Source organism: Schistocerca piceifrons, chromosome 1 (assembly GCF_021461385.2).
Source record: "Schistocerca piceifrons isolate TAMUIC-IGC-003096 chromosome 1, iqSchPice1.1, whole genome shotgun sequence".
Classification (NCBI taxonomy): Eukaryota; Metazoa; Arthropoda; class Insecta; order Orthoptera; family Acrididae; genus Schistocerca; species Schistocerca piceifrons.
In genome coordinates, this window is record NC_060138.1 from 191,850,529 (window position 1) to 191,868,513 (window position 17,985).

Sequence of the window (17,985 nt, forward strand, 5' to 3'; positions counted from 1 at the left end):
AAAATAATTATCCTCAGCCATAAGAATTTCAGTAATTTGCACAACTAATTTACTATGCATGTATAATAGGTTAAATTGAATACAGGCCAGTTGGTGTATCATAACACAAGTGAGGTGATACTCATAATCATAGTGAAAACCACAACACTGGTTAGTTCACTTGACTGAATAAGGATACCAGTCTGAAGGTGCTGAAGAGTAACTCCTCTTCAGCAATCTCAAACATACACTTGCATAATAGTAAGAGAAGTCTGCTTTGATATTGAGCAGAGTCCATAAATATAGCGGCCCACCTATGGAAACATCAGTTGGATCAGAACACAACATTTGTTGCCTCATAGAGAATGAGAAAGAGCCTGTGGTTACACGGGCTTAAATCAGCTGGCTAGCTGGTATCACCTGATCGGTCAGCTGAAGATGCTGTGTTTTCCTTGTTGGTAGTGCCCTCGTTAGATGCAGATGTAATGACTATTGTCGATAGTTCCATGGCTTCAATCAATACATTGAGTGGGGATACAAGACTGGGTGTCTTACATTCCTTTGTGCAATATAGACTGCATTTTTATGGCTTTTCTTTTGCATCTGTAACTTCTGAAAAGAGAACCTAAATTTATGAAAAGTCAGAATTCATTCTCTTTGTCTTTATTCTTTTGTGTCTCAGGTAAGAAAACCCTGAATGAACGAAGTGTGTGGATTCTTTTTTCACTTACCAAAGTAGGGAGAAAGTGCACATTAAAATCCAACTCAAACAACAGCAGAACTGAGTTTATTCTGTCTCCGTACACTGAAGTTCCATTCACCTCATGTCTCAGCAGACAGTAAATAGAAACATTAAATCCATTTAAATAGTAGCCATTTCAAACAGCCTTCCTACATTCTGTTAATAAGTAGTGATAAATGAAACCTTATTTTTGAATGATATGTTACAAGAAAAGAACTCAGAAAATCACCAATACATACCATCTGAAGTGAGATACATCTTTGGCCGAGGTTTCATACCAGATCTCAGGCAGTGAATAATACGTCCAGCTGTTGTTCCAACATATAAATGGTCCTTGTCATCAATTCCTAAAGAAAGGTATTCTGCGTCCTTGAGCAGAGTGCTGTAACATTTTAATTTGTACCATCATAAAAATTGTGCATTTCAATAAAAATTAAGCAATTAATTGAGCAAGCTGCAGTTGAGAAAAATGAAGTGTAGTGCATACACTTTTTCTTGTGCACCCTGCACCTTGTTCTGATGCAATAGGAGTCAGAAGACTAGGACTCCTAGCATTCTGTCTCCAGCTGCTGCCAACTTTAGTGATCAACTACTTTTGTGTGCACTAACATTCTAGTAGCTACAGGAAAATTTCTTGTACTGCACCTTTTTGATAAAAGTAAGTGATAAATCAGATTATGGTCCATTATGTATACTACTTACAACTCCTTAGCAACAAATGTTTCCTATCAACAGTGAAACCAGAAAAACTGTTAAAAACATTGCAGGCTACTGTGACAAAAAAAGATAGACAAAGGGACTATTTCACCCATAGCTCAGTTGGTGTAACATGCTGCCATTTATACCAGGATAAATTTAAGCAACACAAGGAGGATAAATTATCCTGGCAATTCCACTTGAATTCTTAGCGTGAAGAGATTAGTTCCCATTTTTAGCATGAAGAGTTAGCTTCAATTCTTCAGTTCAATAATCCCTCAAAATAACAGCTTATTTGGCCTGAATTGCTTGAAAATATGGTATATGGCAAGGTTCTTGGTGCAATATAAATAATTCAAGGAATAAAAATAAGAACACTCTGAACAGTTGAGCCACTGAGTTGTCGGTAGGCACATAAACAAGACTACGAATACTGTTACTTTTCTGATGAATTTTTCCTCAGAACTATAGAGCACACACACACACACACACACACACACACACACACACACACACATCTACACAGCAACATTGTCTTGGTTAACTGCAGTCAACTCTCAATAATTCATAGTTCAAAAGAGCTCACAAAAAGTTTAAATAACTGAGAGTTTGGCTTAACAAAGGATTGACTGATTAAGGAGCAATTAAGAAAAAATCAAATGAAAAGTATCCCCTCCAAAAACAATGTTAAAAATATTACTGGAGTTTCAATAACATTCACATACCTTTGCAGAACAACAACTAGAACTCAAAAGATATGTCAATTTTTTACCAGTTTTATTTATTTTAACAATTCAGATGAAAGGCACATACAAATTTCTGAAAATACATAATAAAATTTTGGTTTTATTTTGTAAAGAAATCAGTAATATTTATCTGATCCAGTCATGATCAAGTGCATTTCCTGTAGTGATCAAAGCAGAAAATATATCATTATCTACTTCCATTCTAAAAACGTACATGTGCAATGTTTAAGATGATGACTTTGCCTCTTTTACAGTCACAGATGGAGTTGGTTTTGCTTCTCCATCTTCTTCTGCATTGTTGTCCTCATTCTTGTCATCTGGAATAGCCAAAATACGTCAGGCTAGGTATACTGCAGGCTTCCAAATGATACTCAAACTGTACGAAATCATCAGATGTTACATTTTCTCCTGCATGAGGAAGAAGGCTCCAGGTATAGTTCAAATGTGCATCCATTCTTCTGCTCTCCTGTTTGCAATTAATTTTATGGCTCCTTGATGAATCTGCATTTCTTGAAACAGTTTGAAATAATAGTTGGAGTAACATTCTTCCATGCTTTATTAGCTGTGGTTGTCACTGCCACAATGTATGTTGGGCTTGTAACCATCTTCAAAAGCTATAAAACACCATTGTCACCACTACTTCTTTGTGATTTAGAACACTGAATTATTCCCTAGTCAGGCAGTTGTATTTTCCGAGTGGTGGCCACAAGGAAAAAATTATCCAGAGGTAGTGAGTTGTAACTGCACAGTTGTCCATAAAAAGAAGAAATTTATTCTTCCATTTATTCATCTCTTTGTCCAGGCTCAACAACCACCCATCAAACAGTTCTGATGTCATCCACACCTCTCTGTTGGGACAGAAGACACAGTAAAAGACCTGATTCCCTTGAAACATCTAGGACTGGCAGCTTTTGGTGTCAAAATAGGTTTTAGTGTCTGTGGTCTGTAAATGTTCATTGCAAACAACAGTGTTACACTTTCATTGCTATTTTTTTCCCCATGGCTTTTTGTCTTTAAAAGTGAATGTGCAGCTGTGAAGACATTTGAATGAAACTGCCATTTCATCAGTTTGACATGTTGTGTGGATCCACAAATTTTAAAAACAATGCCATATCTTTTTTTTAAGTTAATGAGCCCCCCCTCAATATAGGTAAATCCGTCAATGTTGAGGGTAACAGCTAATGATTTAGCCTTTCCTTTAAGTGAAGAACCTCTGAAAGTTATGTTTGTCCTTTAAATTGACTAAGTAATCACAAAAACCTTTCTTCAGGATGCTTTCTCCCATCTTATGGTATGTTTTGTGCAAACTGATCCTTCTGCTTCAGGATAGTTGACAGTGTGGATGGTGCAAAATCCCAATAGTTTTCACTACACCTAACTTTTTCATACCTCATTCCATGGCCTCCATACTCTGCTTCTTTTCTGCAAGAGTCAAACTTTGTATCTGTCTTACGTCATGTTTACAACTAATTTATGAACTGTAGTACATTCAATGTTGTTGAATAACCAAAGTAATTAGTGAATTGTGATACAAGTATGGAAAAATTCAAAATACTATGTTTCGGATAGCTACTAACTTCGAATTACTGAGTGTTCACAGGCGGCCTGTCAGGACAACCACCTTGATTTATTGAGTGTGCCAAAAGGCATAAAACTTCTTTGATCTATCAAGGTCTTTTTAAGTGAAAACTATTTCATTTTATCAAGAACCTTGATTTATTGAGGCTCATATAAGCAAGAGTCAACTGAACATTGTGGCAGCAGGCAGCTCAACTGGGATGAGGATTTGTGTCATGCAACAGAACCTTCAATCTGGTAGCTACATCACCTCTACCCCTACCCTATGATTCTAACTTCACTTACGACACACTCAAATCCTTACGTCCACTGTCTCCCTCTTCCTCTGTTCTATCTATCCTTCTAAATACACTCTGGCCACATCACTGTGCACTGCACACAGTCTTCTCTGCCTGTGCTCAGAATAGACTTTTCAGTGCCGTATTCCTATCCTGTGCACACCCTTTCTCTCCCTCTCAACTAGCAGTTACCCTTACTCAACCCTCCCTCCCACTCCCTACATCCTTTTGTACTCACCCACTCCATCCGACACAACCCCTCCCCCCAGTCAAGCTGCAATGTCGTGTCAATGTAATTAGCTGGGACAATGTTGCCATACAGGCACATGTGTGTGTATGAATGTGTGTGTATGTGTACTTTATAGGTCAGAAAACAGATTGGTCCACAGCTAGCAGTGTTCTCAGTCTTGTTTATGTGCCTGTCTACAGCTCAGCACCTCAACTATTTGGTGGTTTGTTACCTTCACTCCTTAAATTATTTCCTTTACAATATTTATTCTATTACTGGCTAATTACTTACTATATAACCAAAGCTGCATATTGCTAGAAATGTTGTCATAGTTATCCTCTATTCCAGGACTTCCCAAACTGTGTTCTGCAGAAAACTGGTATTCCACAGGACATGATGAGTGCTCCATAAAAAACTGTTAATAACATTTTTTCTGACCTTTTGACAATACTAATTATTTTTAAAAAAATATTATGATTTCTGTGTTATTAATTAAAATTGAATAAAACAATTACACTGAAAAGAGTGTCACTGAAAGAATGAATGTATAAAGAATACAATCAAAAAGTTCTCTATAGTTCAAGAAATTGTGTCATTTCTGTTATATACTACAGCATGTAGGTTTACAAAACATCCTCATGTGACACTCAAATAAGGATAATTGCTTACAAATTGGAAGTGTTCCTGTGGTGACAGTATAAGGAAAGAGGTTCTGCACTCCTTAATCTGAGTGAGCAAATCTGCTGGGAATTCAAAGTTGGGTTAGTCTACTTGATGCCATACAACCATGACCAGAATGTAAAGTAACAGATATGTTAAAACTGAAAGGCATGTTAGGGATCCCAGTATCACAGGTAACATATAAGCTGAAAATGTAAGGAAGCTTTCAGTCTATTCTTTTTAGTCAGCCATTGCAGAAAAGTAGAAAGTGTTCTGCTAGAAGACACAACAGCTGAAAGATAAATAATAGTTGCTCAACAATGATATCAAATTGTCATTAATTACTACAGATAAACCTGCCAGTAGTGATGATCAGACTAAGTAATCACATACAGATGTGGGTGATAGTGAAGGTGGAATGATTTCTTAGTCCTTATTTTTTAATGCCGGTCATAATACAAAGTGATAGTGACATCAGATGTTAAAAAAATTCACTAGACTTCAAGCCATTCTGACATAATAAATTACGACTTTTTAATTTGATACTGCTTTTAAGAAATATTTTATTAATTTAATATTGCCTTTCAGAAATGATACATAATATGTAGCAATAAGTAGCATTATCAAAGATGTTAATATGTGAAGTGTTTTAAATTTCAGTCATTCATCATAGCAATGAAGTTAACAAGTTGTCAATAAAATATTAATACTTTGTTAGTTTATTTGCCATTTTTCTTCATTTGTTTAATGTGACACATATGGAAGATTGTTGGAACGTCCAGTGCTATGTACTTTTAACACTCACTTGACAGTTTCTTCCATGGGTAATTTACAGTACTACTATTTGATATTAGGAACTCAAAAGTCATTATTGTGCTTGATATACAATACTAATTATGGCTGAATGGTTATAGGTGAAGAGATCTCTGTGAAAAGAAAACATGGAACTTGTAATGAGTCACTTTAATTTTTTATGATTTTTTGTGTATTTTGAAGTATTTAAACCTCCATCACCAGGTGGTGTCAATGAATGTTTCTTTATTTTTCCAAAGAATATCATATTCGCACTTTTACTCTTTGAATACATTTATCCATAGTAAGTTCTTATACTTGAACATACAGAAATGCACCATTTTGGAATCTGATCATGTGCTGATATTTACAGTTCTTAAAAAAGTTCTTAAGAAACATGAACAGTGATTCAATCTGTATGTATTTAAAATATTTATATCTGACATACATTACACTGGTGACACAAGCAACAAGAAAATGGAAATGATCGTATGGAATTGTTGGCCGGGAGGCCCCATGCGGGGGAGTTCGGCCACCGTATTGCAAGTCCTTTTTAGTAGACGCCACTTCGGCGACTTGTGGGTTGATGATGATGAAAATGATGATAAAGGACACACAGACACACAACACCCAGCCCCCGCTGGGAATCGAACCCGGGCCCCATGCTTGGTAGGCAGAAACGCTACTGCTATGCTATGGAGGTGGACAAGCAACAAGAGGTAATATATAAATAAAAATTTAATAAAAGCTAGAAACTGTTCAACAATGCACAAATTATTTATGAAAACATGTTTGGCTGAAGAAACTACAGAGTGTGATTAAGGATCTGCTCTATCACACAATTGACTTTTAACTCATGACAGAATAGATGTTTCTGTACTCACAAAGAGGCCATCCTGACAGGTATGTTGATAACTGAGCTCAGTATAAGCCTGGTTCTACCCCAGTATGCAAGACCTAGGTCCATTTGGGATGCCCTGGCAGGCAATAATTCAGTCTGTGAATTCTGTATCACTGTCCATATGACAATCAGACCACCAGCATCTAGACTGCATATCTGCAACACATCATTAGAAGTGATATTTTAATGATACTAATAAACATTCATGGTCTTGTTAATGGTACATAGCATGCACTAGAGTTTTATTTAGCTCTATTATCATATAATGTAATATTTTTGTACTGAAAGAGCACAACATCTGTAATTTTAAACATAGTATAAGTGACACATGTTAAACAGTACTTATTTTATGCAACACTCAAATCACAGCGTCCTTTATCCATGCCAAAGAGTACAGTCTGTGACCTGACATTTTGAAAACCAATGATTTCTTAGGAGAGACTGAAAATACGCTGTGTGACTGTGGAATGGAAGATATCCAATTTAATAAAGGCTACATCAAAATTCAGTTATTCTAAGGCTACTGTGAATGGGACAAAAAAGTATACAATTATTCCAACAGGTTTTTTTTTTAAAATTGGGAATGTACCATAGATGTTTAACACAGACAAAAAGATGAAGTGTTCATCACTTTCAAATGAATGCTTAAATAAGGAGATTGAAAATATGTGATTCCATCTCCAAAACACTGATGCTTCAAGAAGACAGAATGACATTCTATAAATGCATGTATTGATATACCTCTGGATTGAACATCTTATTTCAAGCAATAAAGAAAAAATTCCACACAAAGTCACAGCTTGTGAGAATCTCAATCACAGGATAACTAACTCAAAGTAGAAACCATATATCCCCATTTCATACACATACTCACATGCTTTTCTTTTCTGCCACATAACAAGCTTCCTAGTGTGCAAAACAAGATGACATTATAGTGAGACAAATTGAATCACCATCTGATGCTTGAAAACAACTACCATCTGTTTCACAATCTATACAAAGGTATGTTCTAGATGAAATGGATGTTAAAGAACAGTTTGGGATGCATGAGACTGTGTGGCTGTGAGTCATTAATAAAGAACTGAAATCTAGATAAAATTTGTTGCAAATGACAACAGCTAAAAATTATCCAGCAGCAAGGATGGTGAAATGATCAGCCAGAAGATGATGCCTTGTAAAAGAGGAGAAGCCTGCCTGGAAGTTGCCATCCAGCTTACATGGACGGAGCACATTAAGAATGTTCAAATCATCTTCAAACTAGAATGTCAAGCACAAAGAATAAACATTCTAAATTTAGTGTTTGTCATGATGGAATATCTGTGTAGGGTTAAATGAAGATTGAGTCCCATGATATTTTACCACAATGTGTTTGACATTAAGACAAGATGGCCAAACTATAGATATCCTAGATATTGACTGTCAAACATGACAATAACTTGGAGTATCCTTTCTTGATACTGCACAACCATCAAATTACCCTCAATCTGACATCTACATGCGATACCAGCCTAATACATAATGGACCCTCTTTCCTGCTGAACCTGCAGCTCTAAGATGTGCACTGGTACCTAGTCACCTTTAGACTTTTCTACAATAACCATCAAATATCAACAAATCTTGCACATGTCAGTGAAGAACCATTGATCTAGGTTCTGTTTCACGTGCTCCCTTGTCCACTTTTCACATGCCCCATGGTGCTGGGTTTTTCATTATGGATGCCTAGAGGCCAAATTAGTGTGTGGTGACAGTTGACAGCTGCCTAGATTGACACAGCTCTTCCAGCTGCCTCAAAAATATCCAGGTGCAGTTCTGTTGAATTTTCTTCACAGCACCTAAGAACCTTAATTTACAAGTAGCACTCATCAGCTACTGTTGCTGATTGCAGGTCACCAGAAAGAGGCAGATTTTTCAATGTTTGGTGTCACATGGTAGCAGTTAAATGTGAATCACATTGCTGTGATGTACGAGGTGTGTGAGTAAAAAAAAAAAAAAAAAAAAAAAAAAAAAAAAAAAAAACAACTGGCAACACTATGCTCATCCCTGATGCTCAGTCCAAGTTTTAGCTTCATGCAGACATCACATGAGTTTTGAGTGTGCCGTCAGTGAAGTTGTGTGTTATGAAAATGGAACAGCAGAATTTAGAGCAAAGTTATACCATCAAGTCTTGTGGTAAACTTGGGGAACCAGCAAACGTGTCCTCTGAAAAGTTGAAACAGGCCTATGGGGAACATTACTTATCAGGAGCACAAGTTTTTCCCTGGCACAAATCATTTTTGGAAGGCCGAGAACATGTTGAAGATGAACCTTACTCAGGGAGACCTTCAACTTAAAAACTGCCAAAAATGTTGAATATGTGCTTGCTCTTGTGAGATCAGACTGATGTTTAACAATAAGGATGACTGGTGACTTTGCACATGCAAAAAGTTTGTGCCAAAATCATGCTGACAAACCTCACAACTGAGCATGACAATCAAAGAAATGTGCACTGATCTTCTTCAGAGAAGTATCAATGCCTATGAATGGCTAAGCTATGTAAAGCAGGTAATGAATCCTGGATGTTTGTGTGTGATCCTGAGACAAAGCAACAAAGAGAGGAGTGGCATACTGAGGCTGAAAAAAGCTTGAATGAGCAAATCAAAGAACAAAACAATGGTGATTTGCTTTTTTGATGGTAGTGGTATCATGCATAAAGAATTTGTTTCTCCAGGACAAACTGCCAACAGAGTGTTTTACAAAGATATCCTTGAAAGGCTCAGGAAAAGAGTGAATCCAGTGAGACCAGATACTGCAGAAACAAGCGGACACTGCATCATGATAACACCTCATGTCACACTGCCACTTCCCTCATGAATTTTTGGACTGAACAGGCATTGCTGTTGTTCTACAGCCACCCTAGTCACCTGATCTGAGTATTTGTGACTTTTCTCTTTTCCTGGAATTGAAAAATGTCTTAAAAGGATGTCATTTTGGGACTCTGGAGAACATTCAAAAGAATGTGGCCAACATGTGACTTGTTTATTTTACCGAAATCAAAAAATGTCTTAGAAGGACGTCATTTTGGGACTCTAGAGAACATTCAAAAGAATGTGGCCAACATTTGACTTGTTTCTTTTCCCAAAATTGAAAAATGTCTTAAAAGGATGTCACTTTGGGGCTCTCAAGAATATTCAAAATAATGTGACCAACATGTTAAAGACCCTACCAGTTGAAGTCTTTTAGCATTGCTACCAAGACAGGGAACAACAACTCTGTCAGCATCTAGCTGCTGATGGGAACTACTCTGAAGGACAAATATTGTTGTTTGAAAAAAAATACTAATAATAATATGGGGAAGAGAATTAATCCCATCAATAATAATTAGATCTAGACTACTATTAAAAACTGGAGCTGCACCACTGGTTGATAAAAAAATCATCTCATTACTTTTCTTACACACCTAATATATGAACTCCATGGACAACTTCCCATGCTAACATACCTTCTTGCCATAAAGTGACAATGCTCACAGAATCTAGGCTGAAATGACACTTTGAAGACTAAACAGTGTACATTATATCACTTATTGTTTGAGACACAGCACACTTTGATACTCATGTTGATCACATTCCTGCATTTAAGATGTGTAGCAAGTGCTGTACAACATGATCCCATATTCTCTCTGTCAGAGCAGGGAACTACTCTACAATCTAATACCTCCAACCTATAGTCTGCAATCTATCTTCCTATACTGAGAGCACAAACTGCTTCATTCATCGACTGTGAACCACACCCCCTCTGTAAACATCTTGATTCTTGTTTGTCACTACTGATTGCAGTTACATTTACATGAATATTCTTCATGTCTGTTACTTTCCCACCAGTGAATAGGACCTCTTTCAACATACTATTAACTCCAAACCTATCACCTTATTTCTTATTCACCTTACCAACAGCATTCTTACCTGTAACTCTTTCTTTTTTGAGGGGAATATACACAAACAAATCTGCAGCATGGCCATGAGCATCCACATGTCACCCTCAAATGCCAACCTCTTTATGGCCCATGACCCAGGATCAAGACACTCTACCCTCATTCCTCCATACCTTCTCTTACATCTGTCTCACCTGGTCCTCCTTAACTCAGAGTGCCACCTTTCTGGACAATGACTGCCGCCACCTCAATGGGCTTCCTAAAAATGTCTGTCTATATCATGCTCGCTAACCACCAACAGTATCTCCATTCTTATAGCTGCCATTTCCTCGACACAACAAAGTCTCTTCCTTGCAGTCTGGTCAGGCCTGGACAGTATCAGCAGTGATGAGCAATGAGCAATCATTACCCAACATGCTCAAGGTTTTACTAAGGCCTACACAGATTTGCAAATCTGCAAACAAGTCAACCATGCCATAATCACAATGCTAACTAGTCCTCCAATCACTCACAAAAACCACCTGTAAGGGAGCATCTCCCCATTACCAAAGATCACCCCACACCTGTAAAACATAATCACATTCTTCACCAGGACTTTGACTATCTATCATTTGGGCCCTGCAATGTGGAATATCCTTATTACCTCTCCTAAATTGGTATTCGGCTGCCCACCCGACCTACGAATTATCCCGGTCCACCTTTATGTCGTATCTACTTGCAATCCCTTGCCACATTGGTCATACCCCATGGAAGACTCAAGTATAAAACCTGTCCCATCTACCTGCTGGGTATGTGGTCAAGTCATACCCAGTGACAGCACCGTAGGACATCACCAAGCAGGAACTCTTCACGCTAGGTGCCATTGATTTCTGAACTATTGCTGCTTAGATGACACTCATGACCTGGAACCTGTTTACGCTTCTCCATGAGGCCTTCAAATATTCAGGTCCACTGCCTATAGTTGTGTCAGCTGCTGCAGAGTCCATTGATATTTGGAACTATTTTCCTCTTCTGAAAAATAGAGCGCAGATGACCATCATTCTGCTGATCGTGGCTAAATGGAGAGCCATCTCATACACTCATCTAGTTGCTGTCATGGTTCCACAGCTGCAGTCCATCCAGCAACAGTTCTAATCAATGTTTATCATCAGTTGTCACTGTTATAGCTAAGTGCTACAAACAAGCAATTGTTGGACAATAAAAAATGGCTCTGAGCTGGGACTTAACATCTCAGGTCATCAGTGCCCTAGAACTTAGAACTACTTAAACCTAACTAAACTAAGGACATCACACACATCCATGCCCGTGGCAGGATTCGAACCTGCGACCGTAATGGTAGCGCGGTTCCAGACTGAAGTGCCTAGAACCGCTCGGCCACCAGTGGCCGGCTGTTGGACAATAAACACTGAGTATCAGGTGTGTTAAAATTGTTCTACAAATCAGAGACAAAGTCACACAGTTTGCTGTAGCAGTTCAAACTGAACATCTATAGATTTGATGGTTCATTTTTAGTGTCTTGGTCAGAGTAATGCATCAGCTACAGTGTCATATATTGTCCAACTTTCAAAGCTGAGTACTTCATCCATTGGGTGGCAGAAAATACTGCTGAGAACATGTTTAACTGTAATGACTGCTTCACAATTGGCACCATCTAGATCCTCTCCCCCAATACCAGCTTCCCCCAATTATATGGAAGGGAGCTTCTTTACAATGCATCCTTTGATCCGACAATCCTCTTGACCTCAATCTCCACTAGTCCACGTCCCACACATATCTCACCATGTTAATCTACACTCACACTTTCCTCTTCATTGTGTCCCTCTTCCTCAACTGCCCAACACCTAAACTGTATGGTTTGTGATTACATTTACTCATCACATTATTAAAACATTTGTTTCAGTAAAGACATTACCCCAGAATGTGATATTGAAAATTTAATGGCAATTGCAACTGGACGCAAACTATTTAATAAAGTCCACTTAAATTTCATTTGAAGTCTTTTCTAAAACTAACTTGACTTTCTGTTATCATTTGCAAACAAAAAAACTTGGCATATGGTGATGTAACTGATAAAATGTCATCAATACACACAGGAAAAGGCAGTAGCTCTAACATAGAAACTTTGGAAGCACTTCATGAGATTAATTTCCAATCAGATGATGAATAATATCTTAATTCAAGGGTCTTTCATATTAACACCATTTGTGCAATAAAGCATAATATCCAGATTTGGTTAAAATGATATAACTATCATGTAACATATAATGATCAGCCAGAACATTATCACTACCGACCTACTATCGATATAAACCCATTGAGGTGACAGCAGCGTCACCTGGAGAGGAATGACTGATAGTCATACACATCCATGGTGCATGTAGTATCAATGAGTGTGCTGTCCATGTGTAGAATCTGAGTTTGACTGAAGGCAGACTGTGATGGCCTGGAGGCTCAGCTCAAGCACTCTGGTAACTGCATGACTTGTCAGGTGTTCAAGGAGTGCTAGGGTGAGTATCTTCAACATGCAGAGAAACCAAGGTGAAACCATGTACAGACGTCATGGAACTGGCTGAAAAACCCTCATTACAGATGTTGGACATTGTAGGCAGGGCAGACTGGTAAAACAGGACAGATGGTGAACTGTGGTGGAAATAACACCAGACTTTAATGCTGTGTAGTGTACAAGTGTGTCTGAACACACAGTGCACCAAGCGCTCCTATCAAGGGCCTCTGTGGGTGATGACCCATGCATGTGCCAATTAACAACATGACATCTGTAACTATGACTGAAATGAGCAAACGACTTTCGGCACTGGACATTAGTGCAGTGGCACAGCATTGCATGCCCTGATGAATCAAGAGATCTTCACCATGCCGATGGGAGGGCACGGATCCGTTGTCATCCATGGGAAAAGCTCCTTGACACCTGTGTGGCAGGACGGAGACAAGCTGGCAGCAACTGCATGATGCTCTGGGCAACGATGACATGGGCACCCATGGGTCCAGTGGAGCTCATGCAAGACACCATGATGGCCAAGGAGTATTGTACACTGGTTGCAGACCATCTACACCCCTTCATCACGTTTCCCGGCGGCAGTGACATTTTTCAACAAGACAATGCACCATGTCACAAGGCCAGGAATGTGATGGAGTAGTTTGAGGAACACAGTGGCAAGTTCCAGTTGATGCCCTGTTCCCCCAGCTCACCAGATCTGAATGCAATCGAACACATATGGGATGTGATTGAACATGGCGTCAAGAGTTCATCACCTCGCTCTCCGCTGTTTATGGGAATTAGGTGACTTGTGTATGCAGATGTGGTGTCAGCTCCCTCACTACTTCCATGCCATGATGTGTCACCACTGTTATCTGTGCCAAAGGTGGACATTCTGGCTATTAGGCAGGTGGCCATAATGTTCTGGCTGATCAGCGTATTTAGCACATTCTTGCTGTATGTATAAGCAGATGTCTTAATATTGTAATTCTTCAGAAATTCTAACTTGTCTTGGACAATATACTAATTGTTATCAGATGGTTAAGAGGTCGCATATGCATAAGCCTTCCAAAAAATTTGTAGAATTCTAGTAGTGTGGTCGCGAGAAAATTTAATGATACTTCTTTATACACTCCCTTATAGAATTTAATATCAGCATATTATCAGAATACTTCAGCCAGTCAGTAAATGACCGCCAGATGGTGTGGCTGAGCTGTTCTAGGCACTAGTCTCGAACCACGCAGGTTCGAATCCTGCCTCGGGCATGGATGTGTGTGGTGTTCTTAGGTTAGTTAGGCTTAAGTAGTTCTAAGTTCTAGGGGACTGATGACCTCAGATGTTAAGTCCCATAGTGCTCAGAGCCATTTGAACCAAGTAAATGACCATTTGCATAAACAATTTTTGATTTTAAGACACTTTCAAAAGTTATTTTCAATTAACTTTGTTATTTTACCATAAACATTTAACTGTTTTTGAATTTCTAGTTTGTATGGTAGATATTACGAGGGCCGTTCAGAAAGTAACCTCCGGTTGATTTAAAAAAATACACCAAGTTAAATAAAAATATTTTAATATATACATCTTACAACTACATCTTTGCACTATTTTTCTACATAGTCTCCATAGCGATTGAGGCACTTATCGCATCTCTTCACAAGCTTTGAAATTCCTTCTGCATAAAAATCACCCGCTTGTGCCTGGAGCCAGCCTGTGACCGCATCTTTGAGCTCTTCGTCGTCATCAAACCGCTGTGACCCGAGCCATTTCTTCAAATGCATGAAGAGGTGATAATCACTTGGCGCCAGGTCTGGGCTGTAAGGTGGATGGTTGATAACGTCCCACTTGAAGGACTCAAGAAGGGCCGTTGTTCTGTGAGCAGAGTGAGGACGGGCGTTATCGTGCAAAAAAACAATACCGGAAGTCAGCATACCACGGCGTTTGTTCTGTATAGCCCGTCGTAACTTTTTTATTGTTTCACAGTACACGTCTTGATTAATGGTCGTACCACGTTCCATGAATTCAACCAAAAACACCCCTTTGGCATCCCAAAACACCGTTGCCATCAGTTTTCTGGCAGAAAAATCTTGCGAGGCTTTTCTTGGTTTGGTAGGCGAATTTGAATGTGCCCACATCTTTGATTGTTCTTTTGTCTCAGGGTTCACATACGTACTTAATCCAGGTTTCGTCACCGGTCACGATTCTGTTTAACAATGGTTCTCCTTCGTCCTCATAACGTGACAGAAAGTCTAATGCAGAGGCCATTCTTTGAGTTTTGTGGTGGTCGGTAAGAATTTTGGGCACCCATCGTGCACAGAACTTAAGGTAACCCAATCTTGCTGTCACTATCTCGTACAAGAGAGTCTTAGAAATCTGTGGAAAACCAGTAGACAACTCCGACATTGAGAAACGTCGATTTTCACGAACTTTTGCATCAACTGTATGAACAAGTTCGTCAGTCACCAATGATGGTCTACCACTCCTCTCTTCATCATGAACGTTTTCTCGTCCACTTTTAAATAAACGTACCCATTCACGGACAACTCCTTCACTCATAACTCTTAGTCCGTACACGGCACAAAGCTCACGATGAATAGCTGCTGCAGAATATCCTTTGGCTGTAAAAAACCTTATGACAGCACGCACTTCACATTTGGTGGGGTTTTCTATTGCAGCACACATTTCAAACTGCCACAAAAACTAAACTAGCGCAGGTACGACGTTCACTCGACCACGGCTTGATGCCGACTGACCTGTTGAGTGCGTGAACGCACAGATGGTGTCGCTACTCCCCCCACAACCCGCACTGTGACCAATCAGAGGTTACTTTCTGAATCGCCCTCGTACTTCATCTGCTAAAGTGAGCTTCATATCCATGACAATGAAGTTATTTGTAAATTTGGGTCTCAGATATTCTAGGGTATTACTTACTGAACCTGACAATCCCATGTTATCAGTGACAGATGTAACACTAAAGCGATTTGGAATGAAATCACTTGACCATTATGGCGGCCAGTGTTCTTGATATTTAAATGTGGTCTTAGTCATATTTTAGTTCATATAAAAAACTATCATAACTATAAAAGGAAATTAAAATAAAAGTATTTCAAAATTTGTGAAATATTATTGTTGACCTACAGCACATATGAATAACAAGTATGCTGATTATCTTATAAAGGCAGTGACACAAAGGATGCATAATCATTAATTGAACTAATTAACAATATATTTAATATGTAACTAAAGGATATCAGTTAAAAATCTCGGTATTGCTGGTGCTGGTGAAAGAGCAATGACAGATCTTTAATAAACAAATGTTTACTAAGAGTAATTCAATGTCAAAAAGTGCAAAGAAATGTGAGGTCCATAGATCTGTCAACTACATGTTGTAATGATTATAGTAAAATAATGTAAGAAAATGTAGTGTGTAGATTAAATTCTGAATATAACAGATTGTGAATTTTGTTGCAAATAAAAACAAACTAATGTGCTAAAAGTATTACCAGTAATATAATATGTGCTTGAAAGTGCGAAAGATAAGAAATAAAATATATTTAAAAAGAAAAAAAAACACAGGTATGGCAATAAATGTTTCTTTTATCCTTTCAGTTCAGAGCCATTAATTTACCTTAAATTTTTGTTTTTTTATTTCTGACAGTATGATATATAAAAGTTATCAGTTGCCTTACAATACTCCTTATTTGAAATTGATATTATCAACATCATTACAACTATTCATTAAATTGTGTGGCCCTCTCAGTGTACATTATAGTTGATATTACAAACCCACTTTTGAATTCACATAGTGTGAAAGACATCATGCCAAATCAAGATTTTTTAATGGTATTTACTGTATTACATTACTTTAATACTTGTTCCACAGATCATGAATACAACATTTTGTAATAATGTGGAATGTGTCAGTTTAACATAAGTTTTTTTATACGATATAATCTTCTTCTTCTTATTTTCCTCAGATACTACTTCACACCTAAAACTTCACTACTGAGTAGGAGTTGCCATTCAGAAATTCTTTTAATTTGTTTTTAAACGTTGGTTGGCTATCTATCAGGCTTTTAATGCTGCTTGGTAAATGACCAAAGATTTTTGTGGCAGCATAATTCACCTTTCTCTGTGGCCAAGTCAGATTTAATCCAGAATAGTGAAGATCATCCTTTTTTCTAGTGTTGTAGCAATGCAATTTGCTATTATTTTTGCATTGGAATGAATAAATGAATACATATATTGCAAAGGTACTGTCAATATCCCAAGTTCCTTAAATAAATGTCTGTGAGGTGATCTTGGGTAGGCTCCAGCTATTATTCTGATTACATGATTTTGTGCAGTGAATACTTTTTCTCTTATGATGAATTACCCCAAAATATGATGCCATGTGAAAGCAGTGAATGAAAACAGGCATAATAGGCTAATTTACTGATATGTTTATCACCAAAATTTGCAATAATTGTAATAGCATAAGTAGCTGAACCAAAATGTTTCAAAAGATCATCAATGTGTCTCTTCCAGTTCAATTTCTCATCAATGCACCCACCAGAAATTTTGAATATTCTGCCTTAGCAACAGACTTCTGTTCAAAGACTATATTTATCAATGGTGTTAAGCCATTTACTCTACAGAACTGTATATACTGTGTTTTCCCAAAATTTAGTGAGTGTCCATTGGAAGATAGCCGCTTAATAATTTTCTGAAAGATGTTATTTACAATTTCCTCAGCTACTTCTTGTTTGTTGGGTGTGATTATTGTACTTGTATCATCAACAAAAAGAGCTAGTGTTGCATCTTCGTGAATACAGAGTGGCAAGTCATTAACATATATTAAGAACAACAAGGGACCCAAGACTGAATCATGTGGGACACCATTCTTGATACCTCCACAATTAGATAACTCTGCTGATTTTTGCAGATTGTCTGTACTGTTAATTTCAGCCTTCTGCATTTTTCCAGTTATATGTGAATCAAACC

The 17,985-nt window shown here is 38.0% G+C and overlaps 1 protein-coding gene across 2 annotated transcripts in view; it reads right to left on the reverse strand.

Annotated features, from left to right (window-relative positions):
- LOC124788213 (cytoplasmic dynein 2 intermediate chain 1) overlaps positions 1-17,985 on the reverse strand; it is a 176,430-nt gene that overhangs the window by 60,535 nt on the left and 97,910 nt on the right. For both annotated transcript variants that reach the window (XM_047255396.1, XM_047255404.1), the window contains exons 14-15: positions 6,585-6,757; positions 961-1,103 (exon numbers count right to left, since the gene is read on the reverse strand). In XM_047255396.1, the coding sequence (XP_047111352.1) occupies positions 961-1,103; positions 6,585-6,757 (316 nt within the window). The remainder of the gene's footprint in view (positions 1-960; positions 1,104-6,584; positions 6,758-17,985) is intronic.